Source organism: Macaca nemestrina, chromosome 17 (assembly GCF_043159975.1).
Source record: "Macaca nemestrina isolate mMacNem1 chromosome 17, mMacNem.hap1, whole genome shotgun sequence".
NCBI lineage: Eukaryota > Metazoa > Chordata > Mammalia > Primates > Cercopithecidae > Macaca > Macaca nemestrina.
Genome location: NC_092141.1, coordinates 61,477,930 through 61,494,847, shown reverse-complemented (window position 1 = coordinate 61,494,847; position 16,918 = coordinate 61,477,930). Strand labels below are relative to the sequence as shown.

The 16,918-nt window shown below is 52.5% G+C and overlaps 1 protein-coding gene across 1 annotated transcript; it reads left to right on the top strand.

The window, feature by feature from the left end:
- The first annotated feature begins 869 nt into the window (after positions 1-869).
- Positions 870-15,325, top strand: LOC105472291 (T-box transcription factor 21). Its single transcript, XM_011725397.2, has 6 exons — positions 870-1,596; positions 11,818-11,972; positions 12,279-12,400; positions 13,407-13,565; positions 13,694-13,755; positions 13,959-15,325. Exons 1-6 carry the CDS (start codon positions 1,106-1,108, stop codon positions 14,575-14,577), a joined length of 1,608 nt encoding a protein of 535 aa, XP_011723699.1. The 5' UTR covers positions 870-1,105; the 3' UTR covers positions 14,578-15,325.
- Positions 15,326-16,918: the final 1,593 nt, after the last annotated feature.

The window sequence follows — 16,918 nt, the reverse complement described above, 5'->3', positions numbered from 1 at the left end:
TCTCATGTAAGGCTCGCAGCCCCCCTGAAAAGTAGATCTGTTTATTTCCCCCAATCTATGGATGAGGCACGTGAGGTTGACTTTCAGGCAAGGAAAATGACTTGCCTGGGTCACATATACCTGCTAGGCAGAGCCAGACCTGGGACTCTCAGCACTGGCAGCCCAATGCTACTTCCAGTGCCCATGACTGCCATGCGGGGTGGGGGAGCTTTTGTGGGCCCGGCCAGGCTCAGCTCAGGGCCCTGCAAACCCCTGGCTGCTGCTGATGCAGTGCGCTTTAAGGAACTCTTCCTGGTGTCCATCAGGTTCCAGGTATGCCCCCAGGGCTAGAGCTACAAGATGCAGCCAACTCAGCACGTGTGGACCTCTGGTGAGGAGAAAGAGGGCAACCCGAAAGGTCACTTAGCACAGAGTCTGGGCACACGGTAGGTATCAATAAAGATCAGTTGAATGTTCATGGTCAAAGTTGCTTCTAGTGTGCCGGTGCCCCGAGCCTCTGAGTGCTAAGAGAAGGCCCAGAGAGTCCCACTTGGGCCATCTCGGAAGGCTTCCTGTAGGAGAGGGCTTTTGAACTGAGCCTTCAAAGCTGGGCTGAATTTCCCCGAGGGTCCAGAAGAGAGCCACGGGCTGGTGTGTCAGGCAGCCGAGCTGACGCTCCCAGAAAGCAAGGTCTTCGAACTACAGGGTGAGCGCGCACGGGCTCTCGCTTGTCTCCACCGTGGGGGGCTCTGCAGTCCTCGCTAAGAGCGTAGAATTTGCCTAGTATTAGCCACGAGAGGGCGGGGTGGGGCGAGGCGGAGCAGGGCCGAGGTGGCTGAGTGGGGGGAGCCGGAGAGCTTCATAAAGCCACAGCAAAGCGCCGCGACTCTAGTGACAGCGGCCCACTGGAGAGGAAGCCTGAGAGCTGCCGCGCGCCTGCCGCACGCGGGCGCAGAAGCCAGGCGTCAGAGCCCGGGCTCCGGTGGGGTCCCCCACCCGGCCCTCGGGGCCCCCGCCCCCTGCCCCCTGCCCCCTGCCCATCCCAGCCCACGCGACCCTCTCGCCTGGTTCCGCGCGCGGAGGGGCGGGTCCTCGACGGCTGCGGGAAGGTGCCAGCCCGCCCCGGATGGGCATCGTGGAGCTGGGCTGTGGAGACATGCTGACGGGCACCGAGCCGATGCCGGCGAGCGACGAGGGCCGGGAGCCTGGCGCCGACCCGCAGCACCGCTACTTCTACCCGGAGCCGGGTGCTCAAGACGCGGCCGAGCGTCGCGGGGGCGGCAGCCTGGGGTCGCCCTACCCGGGGGGCGCCTTGGTGCCCGCCCCGCCGAGCCGCTTCCTTGGCGCCTACACCTACCCGCCGCGGCCCCAGGCGGCCGGCTTCCCCGGCGCGGGCGAATCCTTCCCGCCGCCCGCGGGCGCCGAGGGCTACCAGCCGGGCGAGGGCTACGCCGCCCCGGACCCGCGCGCCGGGCTTTACCCGGGGCCGCGTGAGGACTACGCGCTACCCGCGGGGCTGGAGGTGTCGGGGAAACTGAGAGTCGCGCTCAACAACCACCTGTTGTGGTCCAAGTTTAATCAGCACCAGACAGAGATGATCATCACCAAGCAGGGACGGTGAGTGCGGCGCGCCGGCCCGCGGGGCCTCTGTGCCCCCGCCCGGAACAAGAACGTCTACTCTGTTTTTCTGGCTCGACAGTGCTTCTGACTCCGTGTCCCTCACGGCTTTGACTTCAGCGTAAGGAGACAGGGGAGTGGGGTTGTAGAAAGGACAGGGAAAGCTCCCGAGGGGCGTCTGTGCCCAGGCTGTTGCACCAACAGCCAGAGGACTCACAAGGGAGACGGGTGAGTACGGAGCAGTGAGAAGTCACCTTGATTTAGGGAAAGGGTGACTGTGGCTTCACCCAGAATTGGTGTGCGCCCCTGCCCCACTCTACTGGAGAGGAGCCGCAGCGGGCAGTGAAAGCCTGTGTTCTGCGCGGACGGGACGCCTGGGCCTCCTGTGTGGGCAACTGGAGGGGAAGGGAACCCCTTATCTCCCGGGCTCACTGCGTCCACCTCCCCGGCTCCTTTGCTGCTCGTGTGCTCAGGTCAGCTTTAGTAGTGGTGGTGGTGGTAGTGTGTGTGTGTGTGTGTGTGTGTGCGTGTGTGTGTGTGTGTAGGGGGTGAGACTGGGATTTGGTGACATGGAGAAGCAGTCGCCAAGTTTCCTTTCCGGTCTTACTTTGAGATCATATGTCTGGGGTGTGTGTGTGTGTGTGTGTGTGTGTGTGTGTGTATGGGGATGGGGGGGAGTGGCGGTAAAGCTTGTAGGGGGCACAGATCCCTTCCAGGCACAAATGCCCACGGGCCTGGGCAGATGAAGCTCACCCAGGGGTCCAGCCTGGTGGCCAACCCCACACTGCACCCTTTGAGGCTGGTCCAGTGAAAACCTTCCCCACACTCCTGTCCAGATATTCACCGGTTCAGCCTGGGGAAGTGGGGAAGGGGAGTCCTATGGCTCCGTGGCTCGGGGTCCCTGAGCCCTGTGCGTGATGGGGAGAGTTTGGGGCTGAGGGTGCTGCTTCCGGATAGAGCCTCCTGCACAAGGAAAGAAACAGAAACCTGCAACTTGTGTGGTATTTGTTTAGTAAGCAACCCCCGGAGTGGGCTGTGTCTGGTATGGGCTGTGTGCACCCACCCTTCCCAGTGGGGCCCATGTGAGCAGGGGACCGGTGAGGACCAGTGTGGAGGGGCTGTTGTCATTGGTGGACCTGGGACACTGGGTCTGAGGTCCAGGAGGTGCGGATACCAAATGTGGGGCTTGGGGTGGAGGGGAGAGGGAGAAGGCCATGTTGGGCCCCAGGGGTTGGTATTCGATCTGGGCATTGCTGGAACCTTCTTCCCTCCAGATGATTTTTGTGGGGTAGCCTGGGACTGAGGAACCTGTTGCCAGCCACAACTGGCTTCAAGTTACTGAGCTGTTCCACTTTCCCTGGGATGAACCCAGGAAAGCTGGCATGTTCTTTGATAGCTCAGCCTTCATTTCCTAAGCCTTCTGATAATTCCTCTCTGCTCCCCCCAACCCTAGTCACCCTTTGGGTGTACCCAGACACAGCCCAAGCTTTTGGTCCCAATGTGTCTGAATTGGAAGGGACCCAGAAGATCCTGTCCCTCTCACTGCACAGACAGGGAAACAGGCCCAGAGACAGCAAGAGACTCTTCCAAGGTCACACAACACACTCATTGCAGGCAGAGCTGGCACTAGAGCCCAGATGGTATTTGCCTGGGTTTCTTTCTCTGGCCCCCTACGGCCACCAGTAAAAACAGCCACCCACGCTCTCCGAAGGCCCCAGTGCATTCAGAGTGCTTTCACTTCCATTATTTCACTGTGCGTTAGGTAGGCCAAGCAGTCTCCCCATTTTACAGTTGAGGTCACTGAGTTGCAGGGACAGCTAGTGGCTTGCACTCCATCACACAGCAGACCAGAAGTGGGGCCTCTTAACCTTCCACTCCGTTGTGTGGTCAGGAGGCCTTCCCACCCTGGGCCCTTGCTGGGGTCTCCCCACAGCCTCTGCCAGGCCTCTGCCTACCCCTGCCAGTCTTGAGGGTTGGGATGGATGGAGCATCAGCCAGCACATTAGGGAGTTGGCCAGTGTTAGGGGGCTGCCTCTCTGCCTGTATAGCCAGCTTCAGGGAGGCTGTAGAGCACTTCAGGGAGGCACTTGAGGGGATGATTCTCGAAGTGTGTATCGCCATCTCTACTCCCATGGCCTCCTTTCCTTGGTGTTCCTGCTGAGTAATTCTCACTTGACAAGTTTTTTTGTCCCCCTTTTAGATACACACACTTACATTTTTTTATAATGAAAAGTTCCACTACGTACAAACATGGACAGAAAAATGTAACAGACTTCCATCACCCAGCTTCCACAGCTGTCAGTATGGGTCCAATCTGGTTTCTGCATCCTCACTTTGCTTTTTCTGTCTGCAACTATATTAGTAATATAGTAATTACTAAGTACACTCTAGATATTATTTTATCTCTGCACCTCTAAAAATGACTTTTTTAAATGAATGCAATACCATTAGCAAACCTGAAAAGAATTTCCTAAATATCACCAAGCTTCTCTGATTGCTTCACAAATGTGTGTGTGTATTTTACCATCCTCACACTTTTTGCTCCATTCTGAGGGGCCACTTTGGGCAACGTAGAGTCCCTGTTGAAGGAGGCAGTGGCTCCTCACTGTTTCTTTTGGTGCTTTTTCTTGGATCAGGCTTCAGAGGCCCCACGCTGCCATGGAGGGGACAGAGGACACACCAACCCAATTCAGTCCCACCAGCCCCAGATTACCTCTGTACCTTCTCAGCTTGGGCTCCTGAGATCTGGGAAGTCAGTGGCCATTTCCTCTCAAAACAGGCTTTTGGGCTCATAGCACAGCTTCCTTTCCGTCCTCCTGCTTTTGTGGGCTGGCCTATCCCTCCGTGGGTTCCAGTGACCCACCAGTCATACCACATCACCCATGACTTTCTTCCTTTTTGAAAAGTTCTCCCACCCCAGGCCCACCTACAGCCCCGCGGCTTTTTGCCTTGAGCTGACTCACGCCGTCCCGGATTCTTCCTCTCCCACCCACCCTGGATCTATCCCTCGGTATTGATCAGCACCAGTGGCACACTCTTCCCAATGGGCAGAAATGGGGCGGGGCACAGGTGGTGATTCCTGGGGTCGGAGATTGATCAAGGCAGCTCAGATGGGACAGAGAGAGGGGAATTGAGAACAAAGCAACGGATTGGCCCAATGGGAGACTTTGGTGTCTACGTTTGTGTCTGGAGATTTGGGGCAGCCTGATAATGCCCCATACAGGCTTGTGCGAGGGTTTCTGTGTGGCAGTGTGTGTCTGTAGCGAATGTGTTGGCGAGTATATAAGAGTTGATGGTAGACATTCTCAGTAGAGGAAGAGAGAGGCCTGTGTCTCTGTGGGTATGTGGGTGTGTATTAATTGCTGGCAATCCCCACTTTTCTGGGTGTGATGGGTTGATTATAATAATTAAGATAACTTTGGGTAGCTGTGTTGTGTTAAGCTCAATTTGCATTTGGATCTGTGCATGTGAAGATAGAGGTTGGTAAAACAACAATTTCAGTCCTACACTATCCTTGCTACCCTCACAGTCATTACAATTTTTTTCTTGTCTCCACATTCCCAACTCCAAGAACTTTAATTTTTTTTATTTGTGATATTTTTCATGGGCCAGGAAGTGGACCTGGACCTCCCCCATAGATAACTTTAGTCGATAACTTTTTGTGTTGTTTTTTTTTTTTTTTTTTTTTTGAGATGGATTCTCACTCTGTCCCCCAGGCTGGAGTGCAGTGGCACGATCTCAGCTCACTGCAACCTGTGCCTCCCAGGTTCAAGCGATTCTCCTGCCTCAGGCTCCCAAGTAGCTGGTATTACAGGCACGAGCCACCATGACCAGCTAATTTTTGTATTTTTAGTAGAGACGGGGTTTCGCCATGTTGGCCAGGCTGGTCCCAAACTCCTGACTTCAAGTGATCCCCCGCCATAGCCTCTTAAAGTGCTGGGATTACAGGTGTGAGCCATCGCACCCGGCCTAACTTTTCAGATCTTAATTTTTTTTTTTTAATTTATTTTTTATGGAGACAGAATCTTACTATGTTGCCCAGGCTGGTTTCGAATCCGTGATCTCAAGCAATCCTCCCGCCTCAGCCCCCCAAAGTGCTGGGATTACAGGTGTGAGCCATTGTGCCCAGCTAAAAAGAAATTGTTTTAGGCTTAAGCATGCTTAACTGGTTTCATTTCTCTTGAGGCAAGTGAAAACAACTTTAATTAATTAATTAATTTTTTTTTTTTTTTTTTTTTTTGAGACGGAGTCTTGCTCTGTCGTCCAGGCTGGAGTGCAGTGGCCGGATCTCAGCTCACTGCAAGCTCCACCTCCCGGGTTCACGCCATTCTCCTGCCTCAGCCTCACAAGTAGCTGGGACTACAGGCGCCCGCCACCACGCCCGGCTAGTTTTTTGTATTTTTTAGTAGAGATGGGGTTTCACTGTGTTAGCCAGGATGGTCTCGATCTCCTGACCTCGTGATCCACCCGTCTCGGCCTCCCAAAGTGCTGGGATTACAGGCTTGATCCACCACGCCCGGCCTAATTTTTTATTATTTTTTGTTGTTGTTGTTGAGACGGAGTCTCGATCTGTCGCCCAGGCTGGAGTGCAGTGGCACAATCTCAGCTCACTGCAAGCTCCGCCTCCTGGGTTCACGCCATTCTCCTGCCTCAGCCTCCCAAGTAGCTGGGACTACAGGCGCCCGCCACCTCGCCCAGCTAGTTTTTTTGTATTTTTTTAGTAGAGACTGGGTTTCACTGTGTTAGCCAGGATGGTCTCCATCTCCTGACCTCATGATCGGCCCGTCTTGGCCTCCCAAAGCGCTGGGATTACAGGCTTGAGCCACCGCGCCCGGCCAATTGATTTATTTTTTAATGAGACAAGGTCTTGCTCTGTCACCCACGCTGGAGTGCAGTGGTGCGATTATGGCTCACTGAAGCCTCCACCTCCTGGGCTCAAGCAATCCTCCCAACCCAGCCTCCTGAGAAGCTGGGACTATAGGCGCATACCACCATGTCCAGCTAATTGTTTCTATTTTTTGTAGAGATGAGGTCTCACTATGTTGCCTAGGCTGCAGCTTTGCTTTTTGTCTGGCTGTTTGCCAGTGGCCATCTGAGTCTATTAAGTGGATCTAGGTTGGTAGATGAGGAGGTCCCTTGATGCCCGAGCACATTTTGCACTTTAGTAGGTACAACACATTGCCAGAATACCCTCAGAAAAGGTGCTACCAATTGACACCCCCACCAATAGTCTGTGAGAGGACCCACTTTCCCACAGCCTCATCAGCAGTAGATATTATCACTTTTTTTTTTTTTTTTTTTTTTGACACAGAGTCTAATTCTGTCGCTCAGGCTGAAGTGCAGTGGCATGATCCCTGCTCACTGCAACCACCGCTTCCCGGATTCAAGCGATTCTCCTGCCTCAGCCTCCCGAGTAGCTGGGATTACAGGCGTGCACCACCACGCCTGGCTAATTTTTGTATTTTTAATAGAGATGAGGTTTCACCATGTTGCCCAGGCCGGTCTCCTGACCTCAGGTGATCCACCCGCCTCGACCTCCCAAAGTGCTGGGATTACAGGCATAAGCCACCAATCCCAGCCAATATTATCAATTTTTAAACATTCACCAATATGACTGAGAAGAACTATCTATCTCCTTGCTTTTTAAATTTGCACTTAGTTACAGTGAAGCAGAACCTGTGCCAGGAGCTCTGAATCTGGGAGAGGTATGACGACCCTGTGAACCATCCCAAGGCTACTTAGTTCTTAGGGCCAGCAGGGGAATTTGGGGTCTTGGACCTTGTCTTATCAGGGTGGGATGGTAAGTGGTTTTTTAGGAAGGCTGAACTTGGCACCAGACCCATCACCACTCTCGGTTCCTTCCCAGCAAAGTGTCATGTAAATCAGGGGCTATTTTAGGATTCCAGCTGGTGGTGATTCTAGACTTTTAGGGAGAAACCAAGATCTCCTTTCTCCTCTCCCTTTTCCCCAGCCTCTTCCTGTGTCTCCTCCATTTCCCTCTACTAGTGATAAAAACAGGATGAGCTGAGCACCTATAACCCCACTCGGGTGACTCAGGAGGCCAAGGCAGGATGATTACCTGTGCCCAGGCATTTGAGTAGAGTCTGGGCAGCATAGCAAGACTCTATCTCTTAAAAAAAAATCAGTATGGGCTGGGCGTAGTGGCTCACCCCTGTAATCCCAGCACTTTGGGAGGTCGAGACGGGTGGATCACCTGAGATCCAGAGTTCGAGACCAGCTTGGTCAACATGGTGAAACCCCGTCTCTACTAAAAGTACAAAACTTAGCGTGGTGGCAGGCGCCTGTAGTCCCAGCTACTCGGGAGGCTGAGGCAGGAGAATGGCGTGAACCTTGGAGACGGAGCTTGCAGCGAGCCAAGATCGCGCTACTGCACTCCAGCCTGGGCAACAGAGCAAGACTATGTCACCAAAAAAAAAAAAAAAAGCTGGGCACGGTGGCTCACGCCTGTAATCCCAGCACTTTGGGAGGCCGAGGCGGGTGGATCACAAGGTCAGGAGATCGAGACCACGGTGAAACCCTGTCTCTACTAAAAATGCAAAAAATTAGCTGGGCGCAGTGGCGGGTGCCTGTAGTCCCAGCTACTCAGGAGGCTGAGGCAGGAGAATGGCGTGAACCCGGGAGGTAGAGCTTGCAGTGAGCCGAGATTGCGCCACTGCACTCCAGCCTGGGCGACAGAGCAAGACTCCGTCTCAAAAAAAAAAAAAAAAAAAAAAAAAATTAGCCAAGCACAGTGTTGGCGCCTGTAATAAAGGAAAATCGCTTGAACCTGCAAGGCAGAGGTTGCAGTGAGCCGAGATCACACCACTGCACTCCAGCCGGGGGGACAGAGCAAGACTCTGTCTAAAAAAAAAATTAAAAAAAAAAGAAAAAAATTAATATGAAGAAATGGGGACCACAGACCACAGCATGCACTCTGCAGTCAGAAGACCTCACCTCTGCTCTTCCACCAAGGACTGTCACCAAACCTCTCGGCGCGTCAGTTTCTTCAAATATAAAATTTGAAATAACATTTTTTGTTTTTTTGTTTGTTTGTTTGTTTTTGTTTTTGAGACGGAGTCTCACAATGTTGCCCAGGCTGGAGTGCAGTGGTGCCATCTCGGCTCACTGCAACCTTCCCCTCCCAGGTTCAAGCGATTCTCCTTGCCTCAGCCTCCAAAGTAGCTGGGACTGCAGGTGCACGCCACCACGCCCGGCTAATTTTTTTGTATTTTTAGTAGAGACGGGGTTTCAGTATGTTGGCCAGGCTGGTCTCGAACTCCTGAGCTCAGGCCATCCACCCTCCTCAGCCTCCCAAAGTGCTGGGATTACACGTGTGAGCCACAGTGCCGGGCCATCTTTCAAACTTTTATTTTTTGAGACAGAGTCTTGCTGTCACCCAGGCTGGAGTGCAGTGGCACGATCTTGGCTCACTGCATCAAATTTTTTAACAGCTTTCCGAGAAAAGATGGACAGGAGTTAGACTCCTCATTTACATGTGAAGAAACTGAGATTTGGGCCAGGAGCAGTGGCCCACGTCTATAATCCCAGCACTTTGGAAAGCTGAGGCGGGTGGATCACTTGAGGTCAGGAGTTTGAGACCAGCCTGGCCAATGTGAAACTCCATCTCTACAAAAACACAAAAATTAGCCAGGCGTGGTGTCACATGCCTGTAGTCCCAGCTCTTGGGAGGCTGAGGCAGGAGAATCACTTGAACCTGGAAGGTGGAGTTTGGAGTGAGCTGAGATTGCGCCACTGCACTGCAGGCTGGGTGACACGGTGAAACTCCATTTCAAAAAGAAACTGAGATTTGGTTTGAGAATTAACTTCTCCAGGGCCATAGGGTAGTAATCTTTTTTTCTCAACTCAGGAAAGCCAGGGGAAGACAGCCGTGTGACAGCACGCTTCTAGGACACCTTCCCAAGGTTGCTAGGGAAGTTGTCCTGGGGACCTCTGGGGATTAGAAATCCCTCAAAAAGAGTTCCTAGGCCCCTGGAACCCCCCCTCCTCCAGGTTTCCTGACTCACTGATAGGCCCCTTTTTCCCCATCCTTCAGGGCTTCTCATGAGAGGAGGGGGAAGTATGTGGAAATGAAAAGTAATTCTGATGAGGATTAGCTTCTGCCATTCTGAAAACTGCTCTTCCTGCTTGTGTTCGAAGAGAAAGACTAAGTCACTGGAGCTGGTGATGGAACTGGTACTGGTGGAGGTGGTTACAGTTACGGTGCTGCTGCTGGTGGCTGTGATGGTGGAGATGGTGGCTGTAGTGGTGGTGCCCGTGCTGCTGCTGGTGGCTGTGATGGTGAAGGTGGTGCCTGTGCTGGTGCTGGTGGCTGTGATGGTGAAGGTGGTGGCTGTAGTTATGGTGCTGCTGCTGGTGGCTGTGACGGTGAAGGTGGTGGCTGTAGTGGTGGCTGTAGTTATGGTGCTGCTGCTGGTGGCTATGACGGTGAAGGTGGTGGCTGTAGTGGTGGTGCCCGTGCTGCTGCTGGTGGCTGTGACGGTGAAGGTGGTGGCTGTAGTGGTGGTGCCCGTGCTGGTGCTGGTGGCTGTGACGGTGAAGGTGGTGGCTGTAGTGGTGGCTGTAGTTATGGTGCTGCTGCTGGTGGCTGTGACGGTGAAGGTGGTGGCTGTAGTGGTGGTGCCCGTGCTGCTGCTGGTGGCTGTGACAGTGAAGGTGGTGGCTGTAGTGGTGGTGCCCATGCTGGTGCTGGTGGCTGTGACGGTGAAGGTGGTGGCTGTAGTGGTGGTGCCCGTGCTGGTGCTGGTGGCTGTGATGGTGAAGGTGGTGGCTGTAGTGGCGGTGCACGTGCTGGTGCTGGTGGAGACCGTGGTTATCATGATGGTAGTTGTGATGGTGGAGGGGCGGTTATAGTGATGGTGGCTGTGATAGTGGTGATGGGTGGTTACAGTGCTGCTGGTGGTGATGGTGCTGGTTGTAGCGGTGGTGGTGATGGGGGTAGTGAAGGTGTTAGTGGTGGAGATGGTGACGGTAGAAGAGTGCTTCTTTTCTGAATCTGTTACTCTGGCACGATTGCAGAATCATACAGCATCCCACCCCCTAACTTCCTCTACTTTTCCTGGAAACAAGGACTTTGAGCTTGAGCCCTGTGTTCAATAGAGCCTTCTTTCAGGTGGATGGGAAGCTCCCTATTCAACTAGGAGGTGTGCAACTTCTCTGAAGGCTGAGGGTAGGCCATACCGCAGGTGGCAGACCCAGCAGCATGGGAGAGGGACGGCCTGTGAGTGGGTGTCATGGGGCTGGGAGTGTGTTAGCACTGTGAGAGCCACAGCAGAGAGGGTGGGTGGGGAACTGAGGCATGAGGACCTTCGAGGAACTGCCTGTGGAGAGCTGGCTGGTGCCCCCTCCTAGGAAGCAGCTAAGGTTAGAGACAAGGGTGTGCAGGTAGATGTCGAGCAACTGACTGTCCAAAGAACATTTTAAAAAGCTCTAATTTGTAGTATTTGCTGATCCCTGTGGTGTAAATACTCCTGCTATGGATGATTTCAAGCGACTCATGTGAGTCATTGAACGCAGAGCTGGGAAGAGACGCACAGTGCACGGTGATTTAGTACCTCCTCCATGCAGCTGTGATAGATGGAAGTAACCTTGACAGGGCAGACAATAGTAAAACGTCGTAAAATAACTGGGCAGGGATGATTTTTGAGTTTTTATTACTTTGATTTTTTTTTTTTTTTTGAGATGGAGTCTTGCTCTTGTCGTCCAGCTGGAGTGCAGTGGCGCGATCTCAGCTCACTGTAACCTCTGCCTCCTGGGTTCAAGCCATTCTCCTGCCTCAGCCTCCTGAGTAGCTAGGATTACAGGCACCTGCCGCCACACCCAGCTAATTTTTTTTTTTTTTTGGTACTTTTTAGTAGAGACAGGCTTTTGCCATGTTGGCCAGGCTGGTCTTGAACTCTTGACCTCAGGTGATCCGCCCACCTCGGCCTCCCAAAGTGCTGGGATTACAGGCATGAGCCACTGCACCTGGCCTACTTTGACTGTTAATATAATGTCTTGCATTGCAAGTTTATATAATTTAATTTTTAATTATGGCTGTGTTTAACCACTGGCTGGCAAACTCCCTAAACACCTTCCAGCTGGTTCTTATAAGTGGGAGGAAGCCGGCTACAGCACACCACTGATGCCTGGGCACTGTTGCAGGGGGGACTGGCTGTCGAGCTGGAGCTGATGGGTGCTGGGGGGTTTCTCTCTTCTCTCCAGGCGGATGTTCCCATTCCTGTCATTTACGGTGGCTGGGCTGGAGCCCACTAGCCACTACAGGATGTTTGTGGACGTGGTCTTGGTGGACCAGCACCACTGGCGGTACCAGAGCGGCAAGTGGGTGCAGTGTGGAAAGGCCGAGGGCAGCATGCCAGGTGCGCGACCCCTGGGAGTGGAGGGCTCTGTTTCACTGGGACTGGGCGCCCCCTGGTGGGCCCCTCAAGCCCCTACCCCTAATTCCTAGACCTTTAATCCCCCTCCCACTCCATCCCAAGCCACTGCATCCCACCTCTTTCTGGCTTCCTGCTTTGCTCTAGCCTGTCCTCTGTTGAGTCCTCTACCCTTCCCTGCCTGGTCCTCCCGCTGCGTCCTTCCTTACGTCCCTCTCGGGACAGGCAAAGCCCCACATCACCAGGGTTCTGTTCTGGGGGCTGCATGTCAAAGAGGTGAACTGTCCACAGGAAACCGCCTGTACGTCCACCCAGATTCCCCCAACACGGGAGCACACTGGATGCGCCAGGAAGTTTCATTTGGGAAACTAAAGCTCACAAACAACAAGGGGGCGTCCAACAATGTGACCCAGGTAGGACTTGCTCTTCAAAAGGTAGCCTCGTGCTGCTCCCCACCTGGATCTGAGACCTCCAAGGCCACAAGGGTCCTGTGGGGCCAGTTTGGTTCATTTTTTCTTCCTTCCTAATGGAAGGAAGGTTTGTTTTCTTCTGTCCTAAAGGAAGGGTCATTTTTCTTCCTTCCTAAACTCTGGCTGTTTCTCACTCACCTTGGGAGGAAGATGAGATGGGATGAAGCTGAATCTTGGACAGGGGTCATATTCGGACCACACAGGCCAACCCAGCCTCAGGGTTTCTTCACCAAATCATGGGTTGCCATTTTGCTCCGGCACCATGAAAGGCACAGAGTTTGGCCCTGTGGTCCCAGGGAATAGATGCCGAGTTTCTCTAGGTTGAACAATCCTGTTAAAAGTGCCCTTGCTGGCTGGGTGCGGTGGCTCACGCCCATAATCCCAGCACTTTGGGAGGCTGAGGTGGGTGGATCACAAGGTCAGGAGTTCAAGACCAGCCTGGCCAAGATGATAAAACCCCGTCTCTACTAAAAATACAAAATTTAGCCAAGTGTGGTGGTGGGCGCCTATAATCCCAGCTACTCAGGAAGCTGAGGCAGGAGAATTGCTTGAACCTGGGAGGCAGAGGTTGCATTGAGCTGAGATCATGCCACTGCACTCCAGCCTAGGTGACAAAGAGGCTCCATGTCAAAAAAAAAAAAAAAAAAAAAGAAAAAGAAAAAAGAAAAAAAAGTGCCCTTGCCCTAAAAGCCCTGTTTGTGCTGACACCTTGGTCTCAATTGACATCTGGAGGTAGAAGAGGGGGCAAGAGACTAGAATTGGTGCCCCAAAGAGTCCAGACACTGGAGTTGGAAAGCTTGGGGGAAGTTACATGGTGGTAGGGCAGGGGAATGGACAGGATGACCTCAGGGTGTTTGCTAGCCTCATGTGGGGCCAGCTGTTGGTGGGGGTGATGGGATCCTCGAAGTCCCTCCTTCCCACCCCTACAACCGTCTCACTCTGTCTACAGATGATTGTGCTCCAGTCCCTCCATAAGTACCAGCCCCGGCTGCATATCGTTGAGGTGAATGACGGAGAACCAGAGGCAGCCTGCAATGCTTCCAACACGCATATCTTTACTTTCCAAGAAACCCAGTTCATTGCCGTGACTGCCTACCAGAATGCCGAGGTGAGGGCTGCCTGAGCCCCGGTGGGAAGGAGGGCAGAGTGGGGCCCACTGTCTTCCTTGGGAGGGATTTGGAAAGTTCTCGAACCCCAGACTCAGGACTCAGGTGACTCCATTTCCCTTCTCTCTAGATTACTCAGCTGAAAATTGATAATAACCCCTTTGCCAAAGGATTCCGGGAGAACTTTGAGTCGTAAGTGCTACTGGGTTCAACTCAGCTTTGGTCCCTCCTGAGACACATCCTCTCCCTGCCCCTGAGAACAGGAGAGTGGGGGCAGGTGCTAGAGGTGGGCAGGCCAGGGAAGGAGGGGCAGGGAAGGAATGTGTGAAACAGGTAAGCTCACAGGTGACTGGTTCTGCTTGTGACCCGTTTTCTTGCCTTCTATTTTCTTCTAGCATGTACGCATCTGTTGACAACAGCATCCCCTCCCCACCTGGACCCAACTGTCAATTCCTTGGGGGAGATCACTACTCTCCTCTCCTACCCAACCAGTATCCTGTTCCCAGCCGCTTCTACCCTGACCTTCCTGGCCAGGCGAAGGATGTGGTTCCCCAGCCTTACTGGCTGGGGGCCCCCCGGGACCACAGCTATGAGGCTGAGTTTCGAGCAGTCAGCATGAAGCCTGCATTCCTGCCCTCTGCCCCTGGGCCCACCATGTCCTACTACCGAGGCCAGGAGGTCCTGGCACCCGGAGCTGGCTGGCCTGTGGCCCCCCAGTACCCTCCCAAGATGGGCCCGGCCAGCTGGTTCCGCCCCATGCGGACTCTGCCCATGGAACCCAGCCCTGGAGGCTCAGAGGGACGGGGACCAGAGGACCAGGGTCCCCCCTTGGTGTGGACTGAGATCGCCCCCATCCGGCCGGAATCCAGTGATTCAGGACTGGGCGAAGGAGACTCTAAGAGGAGGCGCGTGTCCCCCTATCCTTCCAGTGGTGACAGCTCCTCCCCTGCTGGGGCCCCTTCTCCCTTTGATAAGGAAGCTGAAGGCCAGTTTTATAACTATTTTCCCAACTGAGAAGATGACACGATGAAAGGAACAGAAACAGTGTTATTAGGCTGGAGGACGCCGACTAATTTGGGAAACAGATGAAGGACTGAGAAGGCCCCCGCTCCCTCTGGCCCTTCTCTGTTTAGTAGTTGGTTGGGGAAGTGGGGCTCAAGAAGGATTTTGGGGTTCACCAGATGCTTCCTGGTCCACGATGAAACCTGAGAGGGGTGTCCCCTTGCCCCGTCCTCTGCCCTAACTACAGTTGTTTACCTGGTGCTGTGTCTTGCTCTTGGTTTCCAGGTGGAGAAAAGACGACGAGAACGTCTTGGACATGAAGGAGCTTTTTGCATCTAGAGGGGTGGGAGGGGTCAGGTGTGGGACATGGGAGCAGGAGACTCCGCTTTCTTCCTTTGTACAGTAACTATCAACCTTTTTGTTGGCGTGTATGTTAATCCCTGATCCAAAAAGAACAAATACACTTATTTTATCACCATCAGCGAGCCAGGGTCAGGGAAAGGACTCACCTGACTTTGGGCGGCTGGCCTGGGCTTCCCCTGCTCAAACACAGCGGGGATCAGAGAAAGGGACTGGAAAGGGGGAAATGGCGCATATCTCAAGAAGCAAGATATTGTTTGTGGTGGTTGTGTGTGGGTGTGTGTTTTTTCTTTTTCTTTTTCTTTTTTTGAATGGGGGAGGCTATTTATTGTACAGAGAGTGGTGTCTGGATATATTTCTTTTGTCTTCATCACTTTCTGAAAATAAACATAAAACTGTTGAATGTGCCTGCCTCAGTACCAGCATGGGGGGACATGGATGGGGACTCAATTGGGGGTTGTACCCAAGCTGGTGTACCCAAGGTGTTCTGTTGGCTTTCATTTATGGGGAACCTGCTAAAACCCTGAAATGACTCCAGCTGAGTTACAGCAAGGCCACATGTCCTACCTTCAGCACTCAGGGGGATGGTTGATGCTACCTCTTAAGGCATCTTGGGACAGACAGAGAAGCATCCCTTGCCCTGTGTGCACCCTGACCTCGGAAGGAGGGTGTGAGGGCAAGGCCAAGGGCTGGACTGGGAGCGGAGGTGCAGGACGCTGTGAGGGGGTGGCACTTAATTTCTCTTTGCATTTCTAGCAGCCCTCCACCTTTATCTCTAGGGTTATTCAAGGATTAAAAAAATAAATAAATAAATAGCCATGTGAAATTACCATTTTTATATGATATTCCATTATGTGTATGTTTGCTATAATTTACTTATCTATTTTCCTGTTGGCAATTTACACATTTTTGTTATTAACAGTTTTTAAAATATTTTTTAATGTGTCTTCAGGCACACAAGTACTAAAATTTCTCGAGTCAAGTCTGTATCTGCAAATGGTATGTGAATGTACAATTTAACAGGAGAATGCCAAATTACTAATTTACACTCTCACCAATAATGTACAAGAGAACATGTTGAGTTTCTTTCTTTGTTTCAGCAGTAGTAAGGTTGAGCCTTTCTTCCTATGTTTTCTTTTTTTTTTTTTTTTTGAGACGGAGTCTCGCTGTGTCACCCAGGCTGGAGTGCAGTGGCGCGATCTCGGCTCACTGCAAGCTCCGCCTCCCGGGTTTACGCCATTCTCCTGCCTCAGCCTCCGAGTAGCTGGGACTACAGGCGCCCGCCACCACGCCCGGCTAGTTTTTTGTATTTTTAGTAGAGACGGGGTTTCACCATGTTAGCCAGGATGGTCTCGATCTCCTGACTTCGTGATCCACCCGCCTCGGCCTCCCAAAGTACTGGGATTACAGGCTTGAGCCACCGCGCCCGGCCTTTCCTATGTTTTCTAATCACAGGTTTGTAAAATGATTTGTTCATGTCTTTCGCTCATATTGCTATTAGGGTATTTGTCTTTTTCTCATTGGTTCTGGTTCTTTATACATTCTCGATTTGATATCAACCATTATTTGGTTATTTATATTGCAATTATCTTCCTCTAGATTATTGTTCCTCTTTTCATTTTCTTTAAAGTGGTTTTCTGATGAACAAAAATTTGTAGTTTTAATGAAGTTAAATTTAACAATTTCACTTTTTTGTTTGTTTGTTTTAAGAGACAGGGAGGGTCTTGTTCTGTCATCCAGGCTAGAGTGCAGTGGTATCATTATAGCTCACTGCAGCCGCAAACTCCTGACCTCAAGTGATCCTTCCACTCAGCCTCCCCAGTAGTTAGGACTACAGGCATGTGCCACCATGCCTGGCTAATTTAAAATTTTTTTTGTAGAGATGAGATCTCGCTATATCACCCAAGCTGATCTTGAACTCCTGACCTCAAGTAACCCTCTCGCTTTGACCTCCCAAAGTGTTGATGTTACAGTCATGAGCCACCACACCTGG

What these genes read in the sequence shown, in the direction of transcription:
- LOC105472291 (XM_011725397.2), top strand. Translation starts at nt 1,106, where the DNA reads ATGGGCATCGTGGAGCTGGGCTGTGGAGACATGCTGACGGGCACCGAG. An exon ending in ATCATCACCAAGCAGGGACG is followed by an intron (nt 1,597 to 11,817) that starts GTGAGTGCGGCG and finishes TCTTCTCTCCAG; the next exon opens with GCGGATGTTCCCATTCCTGT. An exon ending in CGTCCAACAATGTGACCCAG is followed by an intron (nt 12,401 to 13,406) that starts GTAGGACTTGCT and finishes CTCTGTCTACAG; the next exon opens with ATGATTGTGCTCCAGTCCCT.